Consider the following 27,202-nt stretch of genomic DNA (forward strand, 5'->3'; position numbering starts at 1 on the left):
GCTAAAAAATACATCACATATAGCCCTTGAGGCTATATGGATGTATTTAACCCCTGCCAGATATTACAAACTACGGGAGAAAAGCCCGCCGGAATAGGGGGCGGGGCTTATTCTCCTCAGCACACAGCGCCATTTTCCTGCTCAGCTCCGCTGTGAGGAAGGCTCCCAGGACTCTCCCCTGCACTGCACTACAGAAACAGGGTAAAACAGAGAGGGGGGGCACTTTTTATGGCGATATTTTATATATTTAAGCTGCTATAAGGATACAACACTTATATAAGGTTGTTCCCATATATATTATAGCGCTTGGGTGTGTGCTGGCAAACTCTCCCTCTGTCTCCCCAAAGGGCTAGTGGGGTCCTGTCTTCGATAAGAGCATTCCCTGCTGTGTGTCGGTACGTGTGTGTCGACATGTATGAGGACGATGTTGGTGTGGAGGCAGAGCAATTGCCGGTAATGGTGATGTCACCCCCCAGGGAGTCGACACCGGAATGGAAATTACGTGATAATGTCAGCACATTACAAAAATCAGTTGACGACATGAGACGGCCGGAAAACCAGTTGGTACCTGCCCAGGCGTCTCAGACACCGTCAGGGGCTGTAAAACGCCCTTTACCTCAGTCGGTCGACACAGACCCAGACACGGACACTGAATCTAGTGTCGACGGTGAAGAAACAAACGTATTTTCAAGTAGAGCCACACGTTATATGATCACGGCAATGAAGGAGGCTTTGCATATCTCTGATACTGCAAGTACCACAAAAAGGGGTATTATGTGGGGGGTGAAAAAACTACCTGTAGTTTTTCCTGAATCAGAGGAATTGAATGATGTATGTGATGAAGCGTGGGTTAACCCAGATAGAAAAGTGCTAATTTCAAAAAAGTTATTGGCATTATACCCTTTCCCGCCAGAGGTTAGGGCGCGCTGGGAAACACCCCCTAGGGTGGATAAGGCGCTCACACGCTTATCAAAACAAGTGGCGTTACCGTCTCCTGATACGGCCGCCCTCAAGGATCCAGTTGATAGGAGGCTGGAAACTACCCTAAAGAGTATATACACACATACTGGTGTTATACTGCGACCAGCCATCGCCTCAGCCTGGATGTGCAGTGCTGGGGTGGTCTGGTTGGATTCCCTGACTGAAAATATTGATACCCTGGATAGGGACAGTATTTTATTGACTATAGAGCAATTAAAGGATGCTTTTCTTTATATGCGAGATGCTCAGAGGGATATTTGCACTCTGGCATCGAGAGTAAGTGCGATGTCCATATCTGCCAGAAGAAGTTTATGGACGCGACAGTGGTCAGGTGATGCGGATTCCAAACGACATATGGAAGTATTGCCGTATAAAGGGGAAGAATTATTTGGCGTAGGTCTATCGGATCTGGTGGCCACGGCAACTGCCGGAAAATCCACCTTTTTACCTCAGACCCCCTCTCAACAGAAAAAGACACCGTCTTTTCAGCCGCAGTCCTTTCGGTCCTATAAGAACAAGAGGGCAAAAGGACAGTCATATCTGCCCCGGGGCAGAGGAAGGGGTAAGAGAGGGCAGCAAGCAGCCCCTGCCCAGGAACAGAAGCCCTCCCAGGGTTCTGCAAAGCCCTCAGCATGACGCTGGGGCTGTACAAGCGGACTCAGGAGCGGTGGGGGGTCGACTCAGGAATTTCAGCGCACAGTGGGCTTGCTCACAGGTGGACCCTTGGATCCTGCAGGTAGTATCTCAGGGTTACAGGTTGGAATTCAAGAAGTCTCCCCCTCGCCGGTTCCTAAAGTCTGCTTTGCCAACGTCTCATTCAGACAGGGCGACGGTATTGGAAGCCATTCACAAGCTGTTTTCTCAGCAGGTGATAGTCAAGGTACCCCTCCTACAACAGGGAAAGGGGTATTACTCCACGCTATTTGTGGTACCGAAGCCGGACGGCTCGGTAAGACCTATTCTAAATCTGAAATCTTTGAACCTGTACATACAAAAATTCAAGTTCAAGATGGAATCACTCAGAGCAGTGATAGCGAATCTGGAAGAAGGGGACTTTATGGTGTCCCTGGACATAAAGGATGCTTACCTGCATGTCCCAATTTGCCCTTCACATCAAGGGTACCTCAGGTTCTTGGTGCAAAACTGTCATTATCAGTTTCAGACGCTGCCGTTTGGATTGTCCACGGCACCTCGGGTCTTTACCAAGGTAATGGCTGAAATTATGATTCTTCTGCGAAGAAGAGGCGTATTAATTATCCCTTACTTGGACGATCTCCTGATAAGGGCAAGGTCCAGAGAACAGCTGGAGGACGGAGTAGCACTAACCCAAGTAGTGCTGCAACAACACGGGTGGATTCTGAATTTTCCAAAATCTCAGTTGACCCCGACAACACGTCTGCTGTTCCTGGGAATGATTCTGGACACGGTTCAGAAAAAGGTGTTTCTTCCGGAGGAGAAAGCCAAGGAGTTATCCGAACTTGTCAGGAACCTCCTAAAACCAGGAAAAGTGTCTGTGCATCAATGCACAAGAGTCCTGGGAAAGATGGTGGCTTCTTACGAAGCAATTCCATTCGGCAGATTCCACGCACAAACTTTTCAGTGGGATCTGCTGGACAAATGGTCCGGATCGCATCTGCAGATGCATCAGCGGATAACCTTATCGCCACGGACAAGGGTGTCTCTTCTGTGGTGGTTGCAGAGTGCTCATCTGTTAGAGGGCCGCAGATTCGGCATACAGGACTGGGTCCTGGTGACCACGGATGCCAGTCTGAGAGGCTGGGGAGCGGTCACACAGGGAAGAAACTTCCAGGGAGTATGGTCAAGCCTGGAGATGTCTCTTCATATAAATATACTGGAGCTAAGAGCAATTTACAATGCTCTAAGCCTGGCAAAACCCCTGCTTCAGGGTCAGCCGGTGTTGATCCAGTCGGACAACATCACGGCAGTCGCCCACGTAAACAGACAGGGCGGCACAAGAAGCAGGAGAGCAATGGCAGAAGCTGCAAGGATCCTTCGCTGGGCGGAAGATCATGTGATAGCACTGTCAGCAGTGTTCATTCCGGGAGTAGACAACTGGGAAGCAGACTTCCTCAGCAGACACGATCTACACCCGGGAGAGTGGGGACTTCATCCCGAAGTCTTCCACATGATTGTGAACCGTTGGGAAAAACCAAAGGTGGATATGATGGCGTCTCGCCTCAACAAAAAACTGGACAGGTATTGCGCCAGGTCAAGAGACCCTCAGGCAATAGCTGTGGACGCTCTGGTAACACCGTGGGTGTACCAGTCAGTGTATGTGTTTCCTCCTCTGCCTCTCATACCCAAAGTACTGAGAATTATACGGCAAAGGGGAGTAAGAACGATACTCGTGGCTCCGGATTGGCCAAGAAGAACTTGGTACCCGGAACTTCAGGAGATGCTCACGGAAAATCCGTGGCCTCTACCTCTAAGACGGGACCTGATTCAGCAGGGACCGTGTCTATTCCAAGACTTACCGCGGCTGCGTTTGACGGCATGGCGGTTGAACGCCGAATTCTAAAGGAAAAAGGCATTCCAGAAGAGGTCATTCCTACACTGGTTAAAGCCAGGAAGGAGGTGACTGCACAACATTATCACCGCATTTGGAGAAAATATGTTGCGTGGTGTGAGGCCAGGAAGGCCCCCACGGAGGAATTTCAACTGGGTCGATTCCTACATTTCCTGCAAACAGGATTGTCTATGGGCCTCAAATTGGGGTCCATTAAGGTTCAAATTTCGGCCCTGTCGATTTTCTTCCAGAAAGAATTGGCTTCAGTTCCTGAAGTCCAGACTTTTGTAAAAGGAGTACTACATATACAGCCCCCGGTTGTGCCCCCAGTGGCTCCGTGGGACCTGAATGTAGTTTTGGATTTTCTCAAATCCCATTGGTTTGAGCCACTCAAATCGGTGGATTTGAAATATCTTACATGGAAAGTAACCATGCTACTGGCCCTGGCTTCAGCCAGGAGAGTATCAGAATTGGCGGCTTTATCGTATAAGAGCCCATATCTGATTTTCCATTCGGACAGGGCAGAACTGCGGACGCGTCCTCAGTTTCTGCCTAAGGTGGTGTCAGCGTTTCACCTGAACCAGCCTATTGTGGTGCCTGCGGCTACTAGCGATTTGGAAGATTCCAAGTTGCTGAACGTTGTCAGGGCATTGAAAATATACATTTCAAGGACGGCTGGAGTCAGAAAATCTGACTCGCTGTTTATACTGTATGCACCCAACAAGCTGGGTGCTCCTGCTTCTAAGCAGACGATTGCTCGTTGGATTTGTAGCACAATTCAACTTGCACATTCTGTGGCAGGCCTGCCACAGCCTAAATCTGTCAAGGCCCATTCCACAAGGAAGGTGGGCTCATCCTGGGCGGCTGCCCGAGGGGTCTCGGCATTACAACTCTGCCGAGCAGCTACGTGGTCGGGGGAGAACACGTTTGTAAAATTCTACAAATTTGATACCCTGGCTAAAGAGGACCTGGAGTTCTCTGATTCGGTGCTGCAGAGTCATCCGCACTCTCCCGCCCGTTTGGGAGCTTTGGTATAATCCCCATGGTCCTGACGGAGTCCCCAGCATCCACTTAGGACGTCAGAGAAAATAAGATTTTACTTACCGATAAATCTATTTCTCGTAGTCCGTAGTGGATGCTGGGCGCCCATCCCAAGTGCGGATTGTCTGCAATACTTGTACATAGTTATTGTTACAAAAAAATCGGGTTGTTATTTGTTGTGAGCCGTCTGTTCAGAGGCTCCTACGTTTGTCATACTGTTAACTGGGTTTAGATCACAAGTTATACGGTGTGATTGGTGTGGCTGGTATGAGTCTTACCCGGGATTCAATATCCTTCCTTATTGTGTACGCTCGTCCGGGCACAGTATCCTAACTGAGGCTTGGAGGAGGGTCATAGGGGGAGGAGCCAGTACACACCACCTGATCCTAAAGCTTTAGTTTTGTGCCCTGTCTCCTGCGGAGCCGCTAATCCCCCATGGTCCTGACGGAGTCCCCAGCATCCACTACGGACTACGAGAAATAGATTTATCGGTAAGTAAAATCTTATTTTTTTTTTTATTAATTGCAGACCTTGGGTTAATCTTTTTTTTTTTACTTCGAATTATGCGATACATGTCAAATTGTTTCATAAGCTTTACACCAGATAAGATTGACAAATAGTACAAGAATCCTTACACCAATTACAAGCCATACATGTAGACTTACAGTGCAAGTGTGTATATCCAAGGGGCGGTAATAATGTATATCACATCATATCTATAAATCGTTGCAAATGCAAAAACATGTTTTTTAAACAAAAATAGATTTGACGTTTCATCTCCAATGGTAGAGTTGAAATATGACTTTCCCACATAATGGAATTTTTTTTTTTTTTTTTACTTTGTATTCCCTATCTAGTTTTACTTCAATCCATATGGAACAGATGCAAAAGTTTAGATTTAACAATGACGGGAGGTGTGATTTTTGTTTTATTTTTTTAAGCCAATCATTTTTGATTTGCTTATGGAATGTGCTTGATTTGTGATGCATTTACTCCCCGGTATATATCTTTTTAGGAATGCTTATATGAAATGTTGGCATTTCAGCTATTCCTACTTGGTAGTCCGTTGTCACTGAGGGCTCCCAGTGTGTATACTGAGCCCTCAGGGGTCTGTACTCAAAATGTTGTGTCATCAGAGATTGCAGAATGGTGGATTTCCATATTGGATAAATGCTTTTCCTTGATAAAAGTCCTTTAATAACAGAGAAATATTTTATCAATTTGTTTTAATGGTTTTCTCTGTCACAATATAAAGTTTTCATAATAGGCAGTTGGAAGGAAGAGTTGTGTGTTTTAGTGTTAGACCAGTGTCACTACTGGGGTTGATGGTGACACTTTTTGTTTGTTTATTTATTTATTATTTAATTATTAACCGTTTCTTATATAGCGCAGCATATTCCGTTGCGCTTTACAATTGAACACAATGATAAAACAAAACTGGGTAATAAACAAACAGTCATAGCGGTAGGAAGGCCCTGCTCGCAAGCTTACAATCTATAGGGAAATAAGCATTGATGCACAAGGAGAGGCACTATCTATTGCATATTTGTCCACTGGATTGCAAAGGTTCTAGGTGGGTTGCATGATATCACATCACAGCAATGATGAACCATGATCAGAAAGAAGGGAAAGTGCAGAAAGAGAAAATATGTGGAGGACATGTGCGGACTGTACAGTGGGGATATAATCGGATAGGAAAGCTTATGAAGGTTGAGTGAGCGGTTCTGGAATGTGATAAGCTATCCTGAAGAGTTAAGTTTTCAGAGAACGTTTGAAGGTTTGGAGACTAGGGGAGAGTCTTATTGTGCGTGGTAGGGCATTCCACAGAGTGGGTGCAGCCCGAAGAAAGTCCTGCAATCGTGCATGGGAGCAAGTAATGAGGTGTGGATGAGTCGTAGATCTTGTGAAGAGCGGAGAGGTCAGGTTGGGAGATATTTCGAGATGAGCGAAGACTGGCCAATAAATCTACTGAGACAATGAAGAAATATTACTGTAGATGCAGCCACAATATTCATTTATTGCATTTTAAGTCTAACTGTTTTTTTTTTCTTCTTTTAGGTGGTTCCACTGACTCCAGGTGTACAGAGACAGAGGTGAGTCTTATTTTCAAACCTTCATGATCTTTGCAAAGTCCAAAAAATGCAGTACAGTATCTACTGTATGTATGTAAGCACGAAGGGTCCATATTCTTCTTTTTTTTTTTTTTTCTTTATAAATGTAATCAATTTAATGAAGATACTGTGAACAAATATAAAGTAGATGAAAGGTTATCGCAAAGGATGAAGGAACGAGAATATGAGAGAGGGGAACAATGGGGGCATTGGTTGGTGGGTAAACGCATGTGTGCATATGACTGGTTTATACTTATTTTAAAGGATCAGAATGTGAATTTATATGTCCATTTCTACAATGGCTATCAGGATCTTCAGTGATGTGAAATTGCCACTTAAATTCTCTGTTCCTCCATACAGACATCCACCAATCTTTATTTTATTTATATTTTGAAAGAATCTTTTTTTCTAAAGATTTTAGAAAACAATACAAAGCAATATGAAAAGGGGACACATCAAATGAGAAACTTAAAAGCAAAGAAGTATCAAATCAATATGTCATAGAACATGTACGTTAAACTGGTAAAGTAGATAGAACAGTGAGCATACATCTGAACAGAACAGTAGAAATTTGTCTTGAGGAAAAGAAAAGAGAAAATAAGACATAATACTGATCTGAAGGGGGGAGAGTTGGGTGAGGAGACAAGGAGGGAGGAGAGGAGGATTGGTGGGGGGGGGGGGGGGGATGTCTCTGTGCCTGGAACATGCAAAAAAATAGTATAATCATGTTTTAGACATTATTTCGTGGGGTTCTGCCCCAAAAGACTTGGTCCATGGTGTCCAAACCATAGCAAAGTGATCTGGAGTATAATATAGTGTATTGCTGAGTTGCTCTACATCCAGTGCACTGACCAAATAGAGTTAATGCTAGCTGGTATAGAAGGATGCTCTTATTGTTTCCAGTTGCAGGCAATTTGACATTTAGCTGCATTTAAATCTGTTTGATGAGTTTGGCAGTAGGTCTAGAAACCTGAGGGATGTGTGGCGGCAGTAAAGAGTAACGGCAGTGATTAGGTCATGAATCCAGTCCCAGAAAACACAGATTTTAGGGCATGTCCACCAGATGTGCATCAGGGAACCCTGCTGGCCCAAGAGCGCCAGCAGAGATCAGATGATGTGGGAAAAATGGTGCGCAGGCGGGTGGAGACTAGATACCAACCGTTGTAGAGGATAAGAGTTTTCCTTAATGCGTACAGAGATGGAACTTTCCTTCAGCTCTCCTCTGATTCTAAGCCACTACTCAGGGATCAGGGCCTCCCCCACACTTATCTTCCTGTCCAGTTCATGGGTTTAATTGTCAGGTTGATTACGTGTAAGAAGGAGATGGTAGAGGGTCGAGATTAAGCCCCTAGAGACTGGATTGTGTTTATAAAAAGTCTCCAGTGGGGTGTATTGTGGGAAATAACGGGGTGAGTTATAAGGAGTTGTAACAATGATGAATTTGCATAAATTGAAAGATGCTAGTGCAAGGAAGGAAAAGTCTGGAGCTAATTCTTGCAAAGTTAGAAAAGGAGCGAAATGGGACTAAATGTAGGGGAAAAGAGCCTTGTGATGAGTTCAGGCATCGCATAGTTGTACCAAAGAAAAATAGTTTAGCTCAACCTGTATATGGGTGAGTCGGGAACTGGGTATGGGTTGTTTCTTCTAGGTCCAAATAATAATAATAGTACTATGTGATTGAAGTAGGACCCCCAATACAAGAACTTTGTAAATGTCAGTCTCGGTATTCTGTGTATGGTCAAACGCTATAAAACTCCATAATTAGCTCGGATATCTTCATATGATCCGCCTCATTTATATTCATGCACGGTATACTTCTGATTTTCCTCAGCCTCCCCTGTAGTGATTTCTCATTCAACAAGATATATGCAGAGGGACAAGGAAAAAAGAGGAAAAGGCTGTATTGTTGATGCACAAAGATAAGGGTGACCTGATTATCACCACGTTCTCAAAATTACCTAAAAATTAACTTTTATTGTTGTCAAATTAAAATAGGGTGACAATGACAAACACACAGACTACGAGTATAGACGAAACATAGAGGTTAAAATCAAGACATATACAACATATACCACAAGTGCAATTTGGAATAATAAATGTGATTAAAGATTAAAAAGTGTGTCCGCGTATTGATTCTTGTGTCCTATTATATGTTTATTTAATCCACAACATTGTCTGTCACAGACAATGTTGTGGATTAAATAAACATATAGTATTGTTACAATGTTTCACTTCTAATCCTTGAGGCCACCTGTTAGTCATGAGGAGACACCTATGATACAAATTTAACAAGTGCTAACAGATTAAATGTATCAACCTTAACTTGAATCTGTGCTATTTGAGAACAACTAGCCCAGACAACTCAGTACGTTTATATTTTTGCAGGCAATAACAAAGCCAGTAAAGCACAAATCATAATTTATAACCGCTTGGTTGCTAATAATTAAAAGGGGACATAATTTATTGTCTTAATAAGGTGCTTTCCCCTAGTGGGATAACGATACTGAGAACTGAGGAAGGTATTGATTCTCACTATCTAAAAGAGTGTGATTTCTGCTACAGTCGCCTCATGCGAGTACAGAGAGTTCCACCAAAGTCACAAGTGTATTAAACACAATCTCTTAGACATTGTAACACATTGCATTTCACTAACACTATCTACAATCACAATCGGCACATAAGCACTATATGGTGTAAGTAATGTACCAACCTCAAGGCAGAAGAATTTAATCTGCCTTGTATATGAACGCCCCTTGGAAGGCTTAAGAAGGACGTATTTAAATACTGAATCACTGACAAATATATAGTAATTCATACCCTTTCCTAACGAGGCTCCTCTGCGTACAGAATAATATACAGACAGCGTTGACATTTATTTAATATAGTATACTTGCTGTCTGAAGGATACTGTCAGGTGTCAATATAGAAATATGAGTGAAATAACTCTGATACAATAAATGATCAGTTGCTGACAACCACTATCAGATTGGTACAGAACTATCAGACTGGTATAAAACTGGTATAAGATTGAGAGCAATATCATATAATAGGACACAAGAATCAATACTCGGACACACTTTTTAATCTTTAATCACATTTATTATTCCAAATTGCACTTGTGGTATATGTTGTATATGTCTTGATTTTAACCTCCTATGTTTCGTCTATACTCGTAGTCTGTGTGTTTGTCATTGTCGCCCTATTTTAATTTGACAACAATAAAAGTTAATTTTTAGGTAATTTTGAGAATGTGGTGATAATCAGGTCACCCTTATCTTTGTGCATCAACAATACAGCCTTTTCCTCTTTTTTCCTTGTCTACTTACCTTAGCTGTAGTTGGTAGCACCCCCGATATCAATGGTATATACCTACAAGTAATAGGGGCTACACTTGGAGCTTGTAACGTTCCAATCATGTATCAATAAATAGTGTGTGTGCAGATACAACCCCATTGTATATGCAGAGGGAGACAGGAATTTCTCAATAGTGAAACACAGTTTATTTATGCAAAAATACTATCAAAATCCAGAAACAGGGCAGCGTACCAGATGTAAAGGTGTATAATGCTCACCAATACAAGCTCAGAACAATAAATAGGTACCTCCCGGGAATGGAAATCCACAACGAATGGCCAGGTATGGGTCACCTGTCCTCTTCCTGTACGCCACCAACGCATTTCAGCTCTTTAGAGCCTTTTTCAACACCTTGAAAAATTTCAGCTCCACGTTTAAAAAAGAGATCAGTATATAACTCCCCATCTCCATTGGCTCTCCATCAGATATAGCTTCCACCATTATGTCATTCTGTAGTTTGTCACTGCTTTTTCCCCCCATAGCCTAACAAGTACCAGGTAGCGCTGCAAATTAATTGGAAGGTTGTCTGACACATTCATTTGGAGCAAGATGATGGAAGGATCTGATAATTCAGATTCGAGCAATGGGGTCAAGTAGCAGTTGTCTTATCATGCAGGTGATACTACTGGGCAAGCTCCATGATATATATATATATGACATCGCTTCTCTGTGCTACCTTCATATGGGAAGGTGAAGACCAAACTAAAAAGATTTTATTCAAATTTTCATTGTTAGTCCCAAGAATTGAGGCCTTCACTACATTGGAATCATCATATATATTTTTTTGAAGAGTACGTACTTCTGATTGACACCGCAGTATCAATATGCACATGCAATGTAGATTCTTAGGGTGGTCTCCAATTAGCAGCAGTAAATTACCGCAGCCAATCATCGCACACGAGGCTATCCAATTAGCCCCAATGCCGGAGCATAGCCTGGATTTTGTACCCTTTATTACCGCGGATGTGAAAACACACAGGTTCATGGCTCTTTACGAATACTATGCGTTTTCGGGAGAAAATGGGTAATTTTTTTGTGGGAAAAACGGCCTGTAATTGGATAGCCTGATAATGACCATCGGGCAAAAGTTGCTAAAAAAGCCATTTTTTTTTATATTTTTTTTTGCGAAAAAAATTACCTCGGCTATTAGGATACCCTCTTAGGGGTAGATGTACTATAGCAGCATTTATTGTGCCACTATAGCTCTTCCTGCTTTGCCTTTTATCGAGGCGAAGCAGGAAGCAGCACCAATGATATGTGTTGGCATCTCGGCTGCCAGAGTAGGGTAGTGAAAACTCCTCCTGGCCCCCTCTGGCGATCCCTGCCAGTGCCCACAGTGCATCAGCCTAGTGCTGATGCGCTGTGTCTTCCCTCCCGTATAACTCCACTGCGCGCATGCGTGATATCGCAATTATTGCAAGATCTGTCAGGTGCAGCCAGACTCCATGGGATGCTGTCGCATTTTAGTACACATACCTGCAGGAAATCCTGTTGTTACTTGAATATCATCCAGATGTATTTAAAAACTACATGGACACTTTTGTGGCTTATCGTTTTTTAATACATCTGCATGATATTCGGTCTCCATACAATTGTATGGTGACGGCAAAATTGTTAGATGTTTACAGATACAGTAGAGAAAAGTGATTTTTTTTTTTTACTTTGTTGTCTGCTTTTTTACATGTTAAATAGCTCTGGCTATAGTACATTTGACACTTTCCACCTCTTCTTTCATCTCTCCCTTCATTTTTTACTGTTTATCCCTTTACAGGTAACTGGAAATGTATTCCGGAATGCCAGATTATTTTCGCATATAAATAAACATTTTTGGAAATTTGCTAAGTACAGTTACTTGATGTATTGATCAAATATATTCCTAAAATATTCCTCAGTAACTCAGTGGTAAAAACAGTCTATCTCATGAAGTTATTAAATGTAACATAGCAGTCACTGGCATGTATAAGTCTTTCCTGTCTCCTCCTCTGTTAGCGCTAAATGTTCCTGAGACGTGACATTTATTCCACATACTAAGCGTGAGCGGAGTTAAATATCTAACTAGTCTGATTGAGTTTTCCCGCATGGTGACGCTTATCCTATGTGAAAACAAACGGAACAATGATCAAACAACAAATGATTACTTTAAAATCAATCTGTAAATCAGTGTCTTGTAGGTAGTTCCCTTTATCATATTTGCAGAATTGTTTTAAAATGATTGTTACTTAAAATGATTGTTACTTCAAGGTTACACCTGTGTGTGTATGTGTACCCATAAATTGATTCTTGTTATATTCAAAGCTTCTTAAGCGCTGTCTGTCTATACATATTTAAGTTGGTCAGTATTTACACATGCTTAATGTAGCATAAGGCATTTGTATGCCATTACCGTTCAGTGATTCTTGATGTAGGAGTATAATCCATGACTGACAATTTGCAGTAACTGTTTATAGACTCTGCTAGTGAAATGAGGTTGCAGAGATGTATTTTGTATAAGATGAACCTGCTTGTTGTTATGTTAGTAGCTAGCTGCCATAGTCACCGGCCTGACATTTACCGTACCTTGTTACTGGTCATGAACATTTTACCATAGGGAATAATTCATTTTATTGAGTTGTGATTTTTGATACAGCAACTTGTTGTCATTATGGTAACTTTCATTTAGCAGTTTACCTGCATTAATGTATTACTTATCCAATGATCTCTTACACCTTTTCCACCTAAATCCAAGGACAGACCCCGTTTATACCTTTGCTTCAACCTGGGTTATTCCCGAGTGGGCCACATCTACCCATGTGCAGTGTGTTTCTGTTCTGCCGGCGCGTGGAGATGACCTCATCTCCAAGTGCTTGTGAGCTATAGAAGCTCTCCCAATGCTTTTAACGGGACCCGGGTTGGATGACCCAGGTCACCTGTTTACACTGCCCCATAACCCATGTCCTTCCCTTGTTTTTTGGGAACCCTTTTCTACTGAGCCACAACCTGGAATAACTGGGTTATTGCGTCAGTGCAAAACGGCTTTTACTGTACAAGCATCTAAATAACTAATTTTCAACTGCTATGACATTATATGTGGGAAATTTGTGGTCACATGATAAAAATATAATATACTAAATTCCAACCAAGTATGCTGTTATACAAGTGGTTAATCTTATAAAATAAGGTATACCCTGGATCTGGTTTGCTGTGCCGTGACTTTTGAGAAAGTGTTCATGTGTATGTTTAATTCTTTAAGGTGGGTACACACTAATAGATATATCTGCAGATCAATTGATCTGCAGATATATCTATGGACGGATCGAGCAGTGTGTTCAGCATACACACTGCCCGATCCGTCGGGGACTGACGTCATGAACTGGGCGGGCGTCCAGTTCAGCTGTCAATCACCGCCGGCCGCCGCAGCATGTGTACGGACGGTCAGCGACGCGCCAATATATCGGTAGATATATTGGCCGTCGGCTGTGCTGCGCGGCCGACGCGATACGTCTGTGAACGACGGAGTTCACAGACGTATAGGTTGTACACACTGGCCGACGGTCCCGCGATATATATCGGCCGTTCAAAAGAACGGGCGATATATCGACCAGTGTGTACGGGCCAGTGACACATTGAACTGCTGTTCAACTCCCAGACTGTCAGTTGTGTTGCTCTGAGGCAAGTGATGAGCTGGGATCACTGCAAGTCAATGCAGTGAGGAAGTAGCAGTAAGAATGCTAATGATTACCAGGGATCTCATTGAATGTCTCTCTCCACAGGGCTCCTCCGAGTTATGTGACACTGATTACCTTACATATAAATGTGCCTGCCTCTCCACTCCAGTTACTTGGCATACCGTATACTTTCTGGGCAGCTGTATGGTGTTTCTCCCCTGCCAGTACACTAACACGTGTCTTGCTAGGCACATACTGTATACAGTTTATTTATGTCAACAATACATTTCACTGTAATTTAATGTGAACTAGAATAGTTACTGGAAAGTACAGCACTGATATACATTTGGGCTACTTGGAATAATTTGCATGCTTTTATCTCTTGGTTAATTATGTGCAATAGATGAAAGTGGCAGGCACTGAAATAAGTGCTTATCAATGGTCCATACTAGATGATAATGCTCTGGGCCACTGTACATAAAATGGGATTAATAAGAGAAAAGTAGAATTTAAAACTAGGGGGCAGATTTAATACTGAGTGATATTCTTGTTATCACTTGTTACTAATCTCATGGTGCTCCAACCAATCACCTCCTGTCATTTTTCAAACACATAACAGGAGCTGATTGGTTGGAGCACTACAGGTAAAACTTCAGAAAATTAGAATATCGTGCAAAAATTCATTTATTTCAGTAATTCAACTTAAAAGGTTAAACTAATATATTATATAGACTCATTACATGCAAAGTGAGATATTTCAAGCCTTTATTTGTTAGAATTTTGATGATTGTGGCTTACATCTTAAGAAAATTCCCAAAAAATTCCAAATCTCAGAAAATTAGAATATTACATAAAATCAATCAAAAAAGGATTTTGAGGGAGCCGGGTGGACACTGCCTTGAGGTCTGGCGGCGGTGCCCCATCCTCCTGCTACGCTGCTGTTGCCGCTGCTCTCCCCCGTCTCCTCCTCTCAGCTCCCTCATCTCAATCCGACTTTTTTTAAAGTCGGATTGAGATGGTCAGGAACAGCCAAATCCAACAGGATTTGGCCGTTCATTGAATAGCCCTTGTCGGATCCATTCCGACAAATGCATGTCGGAATGGAGCCGACTTTAATTGAATATACCCCTAAATCTATTGAAAAATCAACACCTGACTAAAAATATACCAGAAGTCTGGACTTACATCCCTGACACCCCCCCTACTTGCTACACTATAGTCTGTTCCTTCTTATATTTGAGGTGTCATTGGATGGGATTGTTAAGATTATGTAGAGGAAAAGTTAAGACTGTTTCAAGGCCACATATACCACCATTTTCTGGTACCCACAGTGGAACACAGCCTGTAACATGACTGTTGGGAGCTGATTGGCTGGTAGTTTATCTCTCCCCACCGTATTATTCTCCAAGGCTTTAGTACATATGCCCCTTAGTCTCTTGTATTTGTTGTATTTTATATCACATATAATGCACTATGCCCGGCACCCACTGTTCCCATTCAGTTGTCGAAACAATCCCCCCCCCCCCCCCCCGCGCGCGCCCGCCGTCAGCTGTTCAATTGTTTTCAACAAGCGCGCTAATATTATTTCAGCTCGCTACTCCCAGGGATGGCCAGCTGAAATGAGCAAAATTTGTGTGCCCAAACAGGACTTTTCGCGTTGTGCCCATTAGTATAGTCCAGTTTAGCTGCTTTATGCGGCTAATCCCGACCTCTATGGGCATGATAGGTGTGTTAAAAAAAGATCAATTGTATATATCGCCCCATGATCTCACATCAATTTAGATGGGAGAGTCAGGTGTAACAATGAAATAACGCCCTTAGAATCTCTGAAATTGTAACTTTTGTCTTGTAAAAGTTTTAGTCTATTTCAATTTATAATAATAATAATAATAATAATTTCTCTGACGTCCTAGTGGATGCTGGGGACTCCGTCAGGACCATGGGGATATAGCGGCTCCGCAGGAGACAGGGCACAATAATAAAAGCTTTAGGATCAGGTGGTGTGCACTGGCTCCTCCCCCTATGACCCTCCTCCAAGCCTCAGTTAGATTTTTGTGCCCGACGAGAAGGGTGCAATCTAGGTGGCTCTCCTGAGCTGCTTAGAATAAAAGTTTAAGTTAGGTTTTTTATTTTCAGTGAGTCCTGCTGGCAACAGGCTCACTGCTACGAGGGACTTAGGGGAGAGAAGAAAACTCACCTGCGTGCAGGATGGATTTGCTTCTTAGGCTACTGGACACCATTAGCTCCAGAGGGAGTCGGAACACAGGTCTCACCCTGGGGTTCGTCCCGGAGCCGTGCCGCCGACCCCCCTTGCAGATGCCGAAGTTGAAGAGGTCCAGAGGTCTAGAAACAGGCGGCAGAAGACTTTCAGTCTTCATAAGGTAGCGCACAGCACTGCAGCTGTGCGCCATTGTTGTCAGCACACTTCACCAACAGTCACCAACTGTCACTGAGGGTGCAGGGCGCTGGGGGGGGCGCCCTGGGCAGCAATGTATAATACCTTTTTATGGCTAAAATACATCACATATAGCCCTTGAGGCTATATGGATGTATTTAACCCCTGCCAGATCTCACAAACTCCGGGAGAAGAGCCCGCCGAAAAGGGGGCGGGGCCTATTCTCCTCAGCACACGGCGCCATTTTCCTGCTCAGCTCTGCTGTGAGGAAGGCTCCCAGGCTCTCCCCTGCACTGCACTACAGAAACAGGGTTGAAACAGAGAGGGGGGGCACTTATTTGGCGATATGATTACATATATAAAAATGCTATAAGGGAAAACACTTGTATAAGGGGTTGTCCCTGTATAATTATAGCGTTTTTGGTGTGTGCTGGCAAACTCTCCCTCTGTCTCCCCAAAGGGCTAGTGGGGTCCTGTCCTCTGTCAGAGCATTCCCTGTGTGTGTGCTGTGTGTCCATACGTGTGTGTCGACATGTAGGAGGACGATGTTGGTGAGGAGGCGGAGCAAATTGCCTGTATTGGTGATGTCACTCTCTAGGGAGTCGACACTGGAATGGATGGCTTATTTAGGAATTACGTGATAATGTCAACACGCTGTAAGGTCGGTTGACGACATGAGACGGCCGGCAAACAAATTAGTACCTGTCCAGGCGTCTCAGACACCGTCAGGGGCTTGTAAAAACGCCCATTTACCTCAGTCGGTCGACACAGACACAGACACGGACACTGACTCCAGTGTCGACGGTGAAGAAACAAACGTATTTTCCTTTAGGGCCACACGTTTCATGTTAAGGGCAATGAAGGAGGTGTTACATATTTCTGATACTACAAGTACCACAAATAAGGGTATTATGTAGGGTGTGAATAAACTACTTGTAGTTTTTCCTGAATCAGATAAATTAAATGGTGTGTGATGATACGTGGGTTTCCTCCGATAGAAAACTATTGGCGGTATACCCTTTCCCGCCAGAAGTTAGGGCGAGTTGGGAAACACACCTTAGGGTGAATAAGGCGCTCACACGCTTATAAAAACAAGTGGCGTTACCGTCTCCAGATACGGCAGCCCTCAAGGAGCCAGCTGATAGGAAGCTGAAAAATATCCTAAAAGTATATACACATATACTGGTGTTATACTACGACCAGCAATCGCCTCAGCCTGGATGTGCAGCGCTGAGGGGGCTTGGTCGGATTTCCTGACTGAAAATATTGATACCCTTGACAGGGACAAGATTTTATTGACTATAGAGCATTTTAAGGATGCATTTCTATATATGCGAGATGCGCAGAGGGATATTTGCATTCTGGCATCAAGAGTAAATGTGATGTCCATATCTGCCAGACGACAGTGGTCAGGTGATGCAGATTCCAGACGGCACATGGAAGTATTGCCGTATAAAGGGGCGGTCCATCGGACCTGGTGGCCATGGCAACAGCTGAAAAATCCACCTTTTGTTACCCCAAGTCACATCTCAGCAGAAAAGGACACAGTCTTTTCAGTCTCAGTCCTTTCGTCCCCATAAGGGCAGGCGGGCAAAAGGGCCAGTCATATCTGCCCAGGGGTAGAGGAAAGGGAAGAAGACTGCAGCAGGCAGCCCATTCCCAGGAACAGAAGCCCTCCACAGCTTCTGCCAAGTCCGCAGCATGACGCTGGGGCCGTACAAGCGGACTCAGGTGCGGTAGGGGGTCATCTCAAGAAGCCAGACGGCTAGGTGAGATCTGAAATATTTGAACACTTACATACAAGCGTTCAAATCAAGATGGAGTCACTCAGAGCAGTGATAGCGAACCAGGAAGAAGGGGACGATATGGTGTCACTGGATATCAGGGACGCTTACCTACATGTCCAAATTTGCCCTTCTCACCAAGGGTACCTCAGGTTCGTGGTACAGAACTGTCACTATCAGTTCAGACGCTGCCGTTTGGATTGTCCACGGCACCCCGGGTCTTTACCAAGGTAATGGCCGAAATGATGATTCTTCTTAAAAGAAATATGGACGCTTTCCTGATAAGGGCAAGGTCCAGAGAACAGTTGGAGGTCGGAGTAGCACTATCTTAAGTAGTTCTACGACAGCACGAGTGGATTCTAAATATTCCAAAATCGCAGTTTTTTCCGACGACACGTCTACTGTTCCTAGGGATGATTCTGGACACAGTCCAGAAAAGGATGTTTTCTCCCGGAGAAGAAAGCCAGGGAGTTATCCGAGCTAGTCAGGAACCTCCTAAAACCAGGAAAAGTATCAGTGCATCATTGCACAAGGATCCTGTGAAAAATGGTGGTTTCTTACAAAGCGATCCCATTCGGTAGATTTCACGCAAGAACCTTTACGTGGGATCTGCTGGAAAAATGGTCCGGATCGCATCTTCAGATGCATCAGCGGATAACCCTGTCTCCATTGACAAGGGTGTTTCTTCTGCGGTGGCTGCAGAGTGCTCATCTATGAAAGGGCCGCAGATTGGGCATTCAGGACTGGGTCCTGGTGACCACGGATGCCAGCCTGAGTGGCTGGGGAGCAGTCACACAAGGAAAAAATTTCCAGAGAGTGTGATCGAGTCTGGAGACTTCTCTCCACATAAATATACTGGAGCTAAGGGCAATTTACAATGCTCTAAGCTTAGCAAGACCTCTGCTTCAAGGTCAGCCGGTATTGATCCAGTGGGACAACATCACGGCAGTCGCCCACGTAAACAGACAGGGCGGCACAAGAAGCAGGAGGGAAATGGCAGAAACTGCAAGGATTCTTCGCTGGGCGAAAAATCATGTGATAACACTCTCAGCAGTGTTCATTCCGGGAGTGGAAAACTGGGAAGCAGACTTCCTCAGCAGGCATGACCTCCACCCGGGAGAGTGGGGACTTCATCGGGAAGTCTTCCACATGATTGTAAACCGTTGTGAAAAACCAAAGGTGGACATGATGGCGTCCCGCCTGAACAAAAAACTAGATATTGCGCCAGGTCAAGGGACCCTCAGGCAATAGCGGTGGACGCTCTGGTAACACTGTGGATGTACCAGTCAGAGTATGTGTTCCCTCCTATGCCTCTCATACAAAAAGTACTGAGAATCATAAGAGGGAGATGAGTAAGAATGATACTCGTGGTTCCGGATTGGCCAAGAAGGACTTGGTACCCGAAACTTCAAGAGATGTTCACGGAAGACCCGTGGCCTCTACCTTTAAGAAAGGTCCTGCTCCAGCAGGGGCCTTGTCTGTTCCAAGACTTACCGCGGCCGCGTTGACGGCATGGCGGTTGAACGCCGGATCCTGAAAGGGCATTCCAGATGAAGTCATCCCTACCCTGGTCGAAGACAGGAAGGATGTAACCGCAAAACATTTTCACCGCATTTGGCGAAGATATGTTGCGTGGTGTGAGGCCAAGAAGGCCCCTACAGAGGAATTCCAACTGGGTCGTTTCCTACATTTCCTGAAAACAGGACTGTCTATGGGCCTAAAATTAGGGTCCATTAAGGTTCAAATTTCGGCCCTGTCGAATTTCTTCCAGAAAGAACTGGCTTTAGTGCCTGACGTTCAGATGTTTGTAAAAGGGGTACTGCATATACAGCCTCCTTTTGTGCCCCAGTGGCACCTTGGGATCTCAATGTTGTTTTGAGTTTCCTAAAGTCACATTGGTTTGAACCACTCACCACTGTGGACTTAAAATATCTCACATGGAAGGTGACGATGCTATTAGCCCTGGCTTCAGCCAGGCGTGTGTCAGAATTGGCGGCTTTATCATATATAAAGCCCTTACTTAATTTTTCATTCTGACAGGGCAGAATTGAGGACTCGTCCTCAATTTCTCCTTAAGGTGTTTTCTGTTTTTCACATGAACCAACCTATTGTGGTACCTGCGGGTACTAGGGACTTGGAGGGACTCCAAGTTACTTGACGTTGTCAGGGCCCTGAAAAATATGTTTCCAGGAAGGCTGGAGTCAGAAAATCTGACTCGCTGTTTAGCCTGTATGCACCCAACAAGATGGGTGCTCCTGCTTCTAAGCAGACGATTGCTCGCTGGATTTGTAATACAATTCAGTTTACACATTCTGTGGCAGGCCTGCCTCAGCCAAAATCGGTAAAAGCCCATTCCAAAAGGAAGGGGGCTCATCTTGGGCGACTGCCCGAGGGGTCTCGGCTTTACAACTTTGCCGAGCAGTTACTTGGTCAGGGGAAAACACGTTTGCTAAATTCTACAAATTTGATACCCTGGCTGAGGAGGACATGGAGTTCTCTCATTCGGTGCTGCAGGGTCATCCGCACTCTCCCGCCCGTTTGGGAGCTTTGGTATAATCCCCATGGTCCTGACGGAGTCCCCAGCATCCACTAGGACGTCAGAGAAAATAAGATTTTACTTACCGATAAATCTATTTCTCGTAGTCCGTAGTGGATGCTGGGCGCCCATCCCAAGTGCGGATTGTCTGCAATACTTGTACATAGTTATTGTTACAAAAATCGGGTTATTCTTGTTGTGAGCCATCTTTTCAGAGGCTCCTTCGTTGTTATCATACTGTTAACTGGGTTCAGATCACAGGTTGTACGGTGTGATTGGTGTGGCTGGTATGAGTCTTACCCGGGATTCAATATCCTTCCTTATTATGCACGCTCGTCCGGGCACAGTATCCTAACTGAGGCTTGGAGGAGGGTCATAGGGGGAGGAGCCAGTGCACACCACCTGATCCTAAAGCTTTTATTATTGTGCCCTGTCTCCTGCGGAGCCGCTATATCCCCATGGTCCTGACGGAGTCCCCAGCATCCACTACGGACTACGAGAAATAGATTTATCGGTAAGTAAAATCTTATTTTCTCTAACGTCCTAGTGGATGCTGGGACTCCGTCAGGACCATGGGGATAGCGGGCTCCGCAGGAGACAGGGCACATCTAAATAAAGCTTTTAGGATCACATGGTGCGTACTGGCTCCTCCCCCTATGACCCTCCTCCAAGCCTCAGTTAGGTTTTTGTGCCTGTCCGAGAAGGGTGCAATCTAGGTGGCTCTCCTAAAGAGCTGCTTAAAAAAAGTTTTTTTAGGTTTAAATCTCAGTGAATCCTGCTGGCAACAGGATCACTGCATCGAGGGACTTAGGGGAGAGATTTCCAACTCACCTGCGTGCAGGATGGATTGGAGTCTTAGGCTACTGGACACTTAGCTCCAGAGGGAGTCGGAACACAGGTCCTCCTGGGGTTCGTCCGGAGCCGCGCCGCCGATCCCCCTTACAGACGCTGAAGACGGAGGTCCGGAAAGCAGGCGGCAGAAGACTCCTCAGTCTTCATGAAGGTAGCGCACAGCACTGCAGCTGTGCGCCATTGTTGCTACACGTCTCACTGATTCAGTCACGGAGGGTGCAGGGCGCTGCTGGGGGCGCCCTGGGCAGCAATATTAAATACCTTTAGTGGCAAAATAAATACATCACATATAGCCATTAAGGCTATATGTATGTATTTAACCCAGGCCAGTTTTCTTAAAACCCGGGAGAAAAGCCCGCCGAAAAAGGGGCGGAGCTTATTCTCCTCAGCACTCGGCGCCATTTTCCTGCTCAGCTCCGCTGGTGAGGAAGGCTCCCAGGACTCTCCCCTGCACTGCACTACAGAAACAGGGTAACAAAGAGAAGGGGGGCATAATTTGGCGATATTGATATATTAAAAGCGCTTATATCAAAAACAACACCTTCTAGGGTTGTTTATATACATTTATAGCGTTTTTGGTGTGTGCTGGCAAACTCTCCCTCTGTCTCCCCAAAGGGCTAAGAGGGTCCTGTCTTCGATTAGAGCATTCCCTGTGTGGCTGCTGTGTGTCGGTACGTGTGTGTCGACATGTATGAGGACGATGTTGGTGTGGAGGCAGAGCAATTGCCGGTAATGGTGATGTCACCCCCTAGGGAGTCGACACCGGAATGGATGGCTTTAGTTATGGAATTACGTGATAATGTTAGCACATTACAAAAGTCAGTTGACGAAATGAGACGGCCGGAAAACCAGTTAGTACCGGCTCAGGCGTCTCAGACACCGTCAGGGGCTGTAAAACGTCCCTTACCTCAGTCAGTCGACACGGGTACCGACACAGATGAATCTAGTGTCGACGGTGAAGAAACAAACGTATTTTCCAATAGGGCCACACGTTATATGATCACGGCAATGAAGGAGGCTTTGCAGATCTCTGATACTGCTGGTACCTCAAAAAGGGGTATTATGTGGGGGGTGAAAAAACTACCTGTAGCTTCTCCAGAATCAGAGGAATTGAATGACGTGTGTGACGAAGCGTGGGTTAACCCAGATAGAAAACTGCTAATTTCCAAGAAGTTATTGGCATTATACCCTTTCCCACCAGAGGTTAGGGCGCGCTGGGAAACACCCCCTAGGGTGGATAAGGCGCTCACACGTTTATCAAAGCAAGTGGCGTTGCCGTCTCCTGATACGGCCGCCCTCAAGGATCCAGCAGATAGGAGGCTGGAAACTACACTGAAGAGTATATACACACATACTGGTGTTATACTGCGACCGGCAATAGCCTCAGCCTGGATGTGCAGTGCTGGGGTAGTGTGGTTGGATTCTCTGACTGAAAATATTGATACCCTGGATAGGGACAGTATTTTATTGACTCTAGAGCAATTAAAGGATGCTTTTCTTTATATGCGAGATGCTCAGAGGGATATTTGTACTCTAGCATCAAGAGTAAGCGCGATGTCCATATCTGCCAGAAGAAGTTTATGGACGCGACAGTGGTCAGGTGATGCGGATTCCAAAAGGCATATGGAAGTATTGCCATATAAAGGAGAGGAATTATTTGGGGTCGGTCTTTCGGACCTGGTGGCCACGGCAACTGCCGGCAAATCCACTTTTTTACCTCAGACCCCCTCCCAACAGAAAAAGACACCGTCTTTTCAGCCGCAGTCCTTTCGCTCCTATAAAAACAAGCGACCAAAAGGACAGTCTTATCTGCCGCGAGGCAGAGGAAAGGGTAAGAGAGGGCAGCAAGCAGCCCCTGCCCAGGACCAGAAGCCCGCCCCGGGTTCTACAAAGCCATCAGCATGACGCTGGGGCTTTACAAGCGGACTCAGGAGCGGTGGGGGGTCGACTCAAGATTTTCAGCAATCAGTGGGCTCGCTCACAAGTGGACCCGTGGATCCTGCAGATAATATCTCAGGGTTACATGTTGGAGTTCGAAAGGTCTCCCCCTCGCCGGTTCCTAAAGTCTGCTTTACCAACGTCTCCCTCAGAAAGGACGTCGGTTTTGGAAGCCATTCACAAGCTGTATTCTCAGCAGGTGATAGTCAAGGTACCCCTCCTACAACAGGGAAAGGGGTATTATTCCACACTATTTGTGGTACCGAAGCCGGACGGTTCGGTAAGACCTATTCTAAACCTGAAATCCTTGAACCTGTACATACAGAAATTCAAGTTCAAGATGGAGTCACTCAGAGCAGTGATAGCGAATCTGGAAGAAGGGGACTTCATGGTGTCCCTGGACATAAAAGATGCTTATCTGCATGTCCCAATTTACCCCTCACACCAAGGGTATCTCAGGTTCGTGATACAAGACTGTCATTATCAGTTTCAAACGCTGCCGTTTGGTTTGTCCACGGCCCCTCGGGTCTTTACCAAGGTAATGACCGAAATTATGGTTCTTCTACGAAGAAAAGGCGTATTAATTATCCCTTACTTGGACGATCTCCTGATAAGGGCAAAGTCCAGAGAACAGCTGGAAGTCGGTGTAGCACTAACCCAGGTAGTGCTTCAGCAACACGGGTGGATTCTGAATCTTCCAAAATCTCAATTGACCCCGACAACTCGTCTGCTGTTCCTGGGAATGATTCTGGACACGGTTCAGAAAAAGGTGTTTCTCCCGGAGGAGAAAGCAAGGGAGTTATCCGAACTTGTCAGGAACCTCCTAAAACCAGGAACTGTGTCAGTACATCAATGCACAAGAGTCCTGGGAAAGATGGTGGCTTCTTACGAAGCGATTCCATTCGGCAGATTCCATGCACGGACATTTCAGTGGGATCTGCTGGACAAATGGTCCGGATCGCATCTGCACATGCATCAGCGGATAACACTGTCACCAAGAACAAGGTTGTCTCTCCTGTGGTGGTTGCAGAGTGCCCATCTGTTAGAGGGCCGCAGATTCGGCATACAGGACTGGGTCCTGGTGACTACGGATGCCAGCCTACGAGGCTGGGGAGCAGTCACACAGGGAAGAAACTTCCAGGGCGTGTGGTCAAACCTGGAGACGTCCCTTCACATAAATATACTGGAGCTAAGAGCGATCTACAATGCTCTAAGCCTGGCAAAATCGCTGCTTCAGGGTCAGCCGGGGTTGATCCAGTCGGACAACATCACGGCAGTCGCCCACGTAAACCGACAAGGCGGCACGAGAAGCAGAAGAGCAATGACAGAAGCTGCAAGGATTCTGCGCTGGGCGGAGAATCATGTCATAGCACTGTCAGCAGTGTTCATCCCGGGAGTGGACAACTGGGAAGCAGACTTCCTCAGCAGACACGACCTTCACCCGGGAGAGTGGGGACTTCATCCAGAAGTCTTCCACATGATTGTGAACCGTTGGGAAAAACCAAAGGTGGACATGATGGCGTCTCGCCTCAACAAAAAATTGGACAGATATTGCGCCAGGTCAAGAGACCCTCAGGCAATAGCTGTGGACGCTCTGGTAACACCGTGGGTGTACCAGTCAGTGTATGTGTTCCCTCCTCTGCCTCTCATACCAAAGGTACTGAGAATTATACGGAAAAGAGGAGTAAGAACAATACTGGTGGCTCCGGACTGGCCAAGAAGAACTTGGTATCCGGAACTTCAAGAGATGCTCACGGAGGATCCGTGGCTTCTACCTCTAAGAAGGGATCTGCTTCAGCAGGGACCTTGTATGTTCCAAGACTTACCGCGTCTGCGTTTGACGGCATGGCGGTTGAACGCCGGATTCTAAAAGAAAAGGGCATTCCAGAGGAAGTTATTCCTACCTTGATTAAGGCTAGGAAGGAAGTGACTGTACAACATTATCACCGCATTTGGCGGAAATATGTTGCGTGGTGTGAGGCCAAGAAGGCTCCAACGGAAGAATTTCAATTGGGTCGATTCTTACATTTCCTGCAAGCAGGATTGTCTATGGGCCTAAAATTGGGGTCCATTAAAGTTCAAATTTCGGCCTTATCAATCTTCTTCCAGAAGGAATTGGCATCAGTGCCTGAAGTACAAACTTTTGTCAAAGGTGTACTACATATACAACCCCCAATAGTGCCTCCAGTGGCACCGTGGGATTTGAACGTAGTTTTGAATTTTCTCAAATCTCATTGGTTTGAGCCTCTAAAATCGGTAGATTTAAAATACCTTACATGGAAGGTAACCATGCTATTGGCCCTGGCTTCAGCCAGGAGAGTTTCAGAGTTGGCGGCTTTATCATACAAAAGCCCATATCTGATTTTCCATTCGGACAGGGCAGAACTGCGGACACGTCCTCATTTTCTCCCTAAGGTGGTTTCGGCTTTTCACTTAAACCAGCCTATTGTGGTGCCTGCGGCTACTAGCGACTTGGAGGACTCCAAGTTACTGGACGTTGTCAGAGCATTAAAAATATATATTTCAAGGACAGCTGGAGTCAGAAAATCTGACTCGTTGTTTATATTGTATGCACCCAACAAGATGGGTGCTCCTGCGTCTAAACAGACGATTGCACGTTGGATCTGTAGCACAATCCAACTTGCACATTCTGTGGCAGGCCTGCCACAGCCTAAATCTGTAAAGGCCCACTCCACAAGGAAAGTGGGCTCATCTTGGGCGGCTGCCCGAGGGGTCTCGGCATTACAACTTTGCCGAGCAGCTACGTGGTCAGGGGAGAACACGTTTGTAAAATTTTACAAATTTGATACTCTGGCTAAGGAGGACCTGGAGTTCTCTCATTCGGTGCTGCAGAGTCATCCGCACTCTCCCGCCCGTTTGGGAGCTTTGGTATAATCCCCATGGTCCTGACGGAGTCCCAGCATCCACTAGGACGTTAGAGAAAATAAGAATTTACTTACCGATAATTCTATTTCTCATAGTCCGTAGTGGATGCTGGGCGCCCATCCCAAGTGCGGATTGTCTGCAATACTTGTACATAGTTATTGTTACAAAGATCGGGTTATTACTATTGTTGTGAGCCATCTTTTCAGAGGCTACTTCGTTTTTTGTTATCATACTGTTAACTGGGTTCAGATCACAAGTTGTACGGTGTGATTGGTGTGGCTGGTATGAGTCTTACCCGGGATTCAAGATCCTTCCTTATTGTGTACGCTCGTCCGGGCACAGTACCTAACTGAGGCTTGGAGGAGGGTCATAGGGGGAGGAGCCAGTACGCACCATGTGATCCTAAAAGCTTTATTTAGATGTGCCCTGTCTCCTGCGGAGCCCGCTATCCCCATGGTCCTGACGGAGTCCCAGCATCCACTACGGACTATGAGAAATAGAATTATCGGTAAGTAAATTCTTATTTTTATTTATATAGCGCTCTTTCTCCAATAGGACCCAAGGCGCTTAACAGATACATAGCATAATATAGTTCAGAAAATATTGAAGTACATTTTCATAAAATACAGAAGCATGAAGATACTAAAAGGGACATTATGGAAATGCTTGAGTAAACAGAAAAGTCTTGAGTCTACTTTTGAAGGATTCTATAGTTGGGGCCTCTCGCACTGTGCGGGGAAGTGAGTTCCATAGAGTCGGAGCAATTTATGGGGCTCATACATCAGGCAAATGTCAGGGCAAATCCCTATTCTGCGGATGCCTGGGTAGGGGGAAATCCAGCATGCTGGAAACCCTACTGTACAATCTAGTATATAGTATAGTCAAAATTGGCACATAGTAAAGATAGTCTATATCGGTGGTTCTGGGCTCCGGGGAGTTCAGGGGAAGTCGCAAAGTCAAAATCGAAGATAATCAAAATCTCACCGTGTATATGCACCTTAAGAAACTGTTTAATAAATAAATAATAAATAGATGTATGGTCCCCAGTAGATGTAAGGTTTATAAAGTACATAGACCAAACTATTTTTCTAATTTTTGTCTTCTTTTTTTTTTTTTACGGGTTAACACAAAAACTACTGAACTGAGTTTGTTA

At 45.1% G+C, this 27,202-nt stretch overlaps 1 protein-coding gene across 4 annotated transcripts in view; it reads left to right on the forward strand.

Annotated features, from left to right (window-relative positions):
• SPIRE1 (spire type actin nucleation factor 1) overlaps positions 1–27,202 on the forward strand; it is a 524,996-nt gene that overhangs the window by 74,726 nt on the left and 423,068 nt on the right. For all 4 annotated transcript variants that reach the window (XM_063923426.1, XM_063923427.1, XM_063923428.1 and 1 more), the window contains exon 2: positions 6,608–6,642. In XM_063923426.1, coding sequence (XP_063779496.1) covers positions 6,608–6,642 — 35 coding nt within the window. The remainder of the gene's footprint in view (positions 1–6,607; positions 6,643–27,202) is intronic.

Source organism: Pseudophryne corroboree, chromosome 5 (assembly GCF_028390025.1).
Source record: "Pseudophryne corroboree isolate aPseCor3 chromosome 5, aPseCor3.hap2, whole genome shotgun sequence".
In the NCBI taxonomy this organism is placed as follows: domain Eukaryota; kingdom Metazoa; phylum Chordata; class Amphibia; order Anura; family Myobatrachidae; genus Pseudophryne; species Pseudophryne corroboree.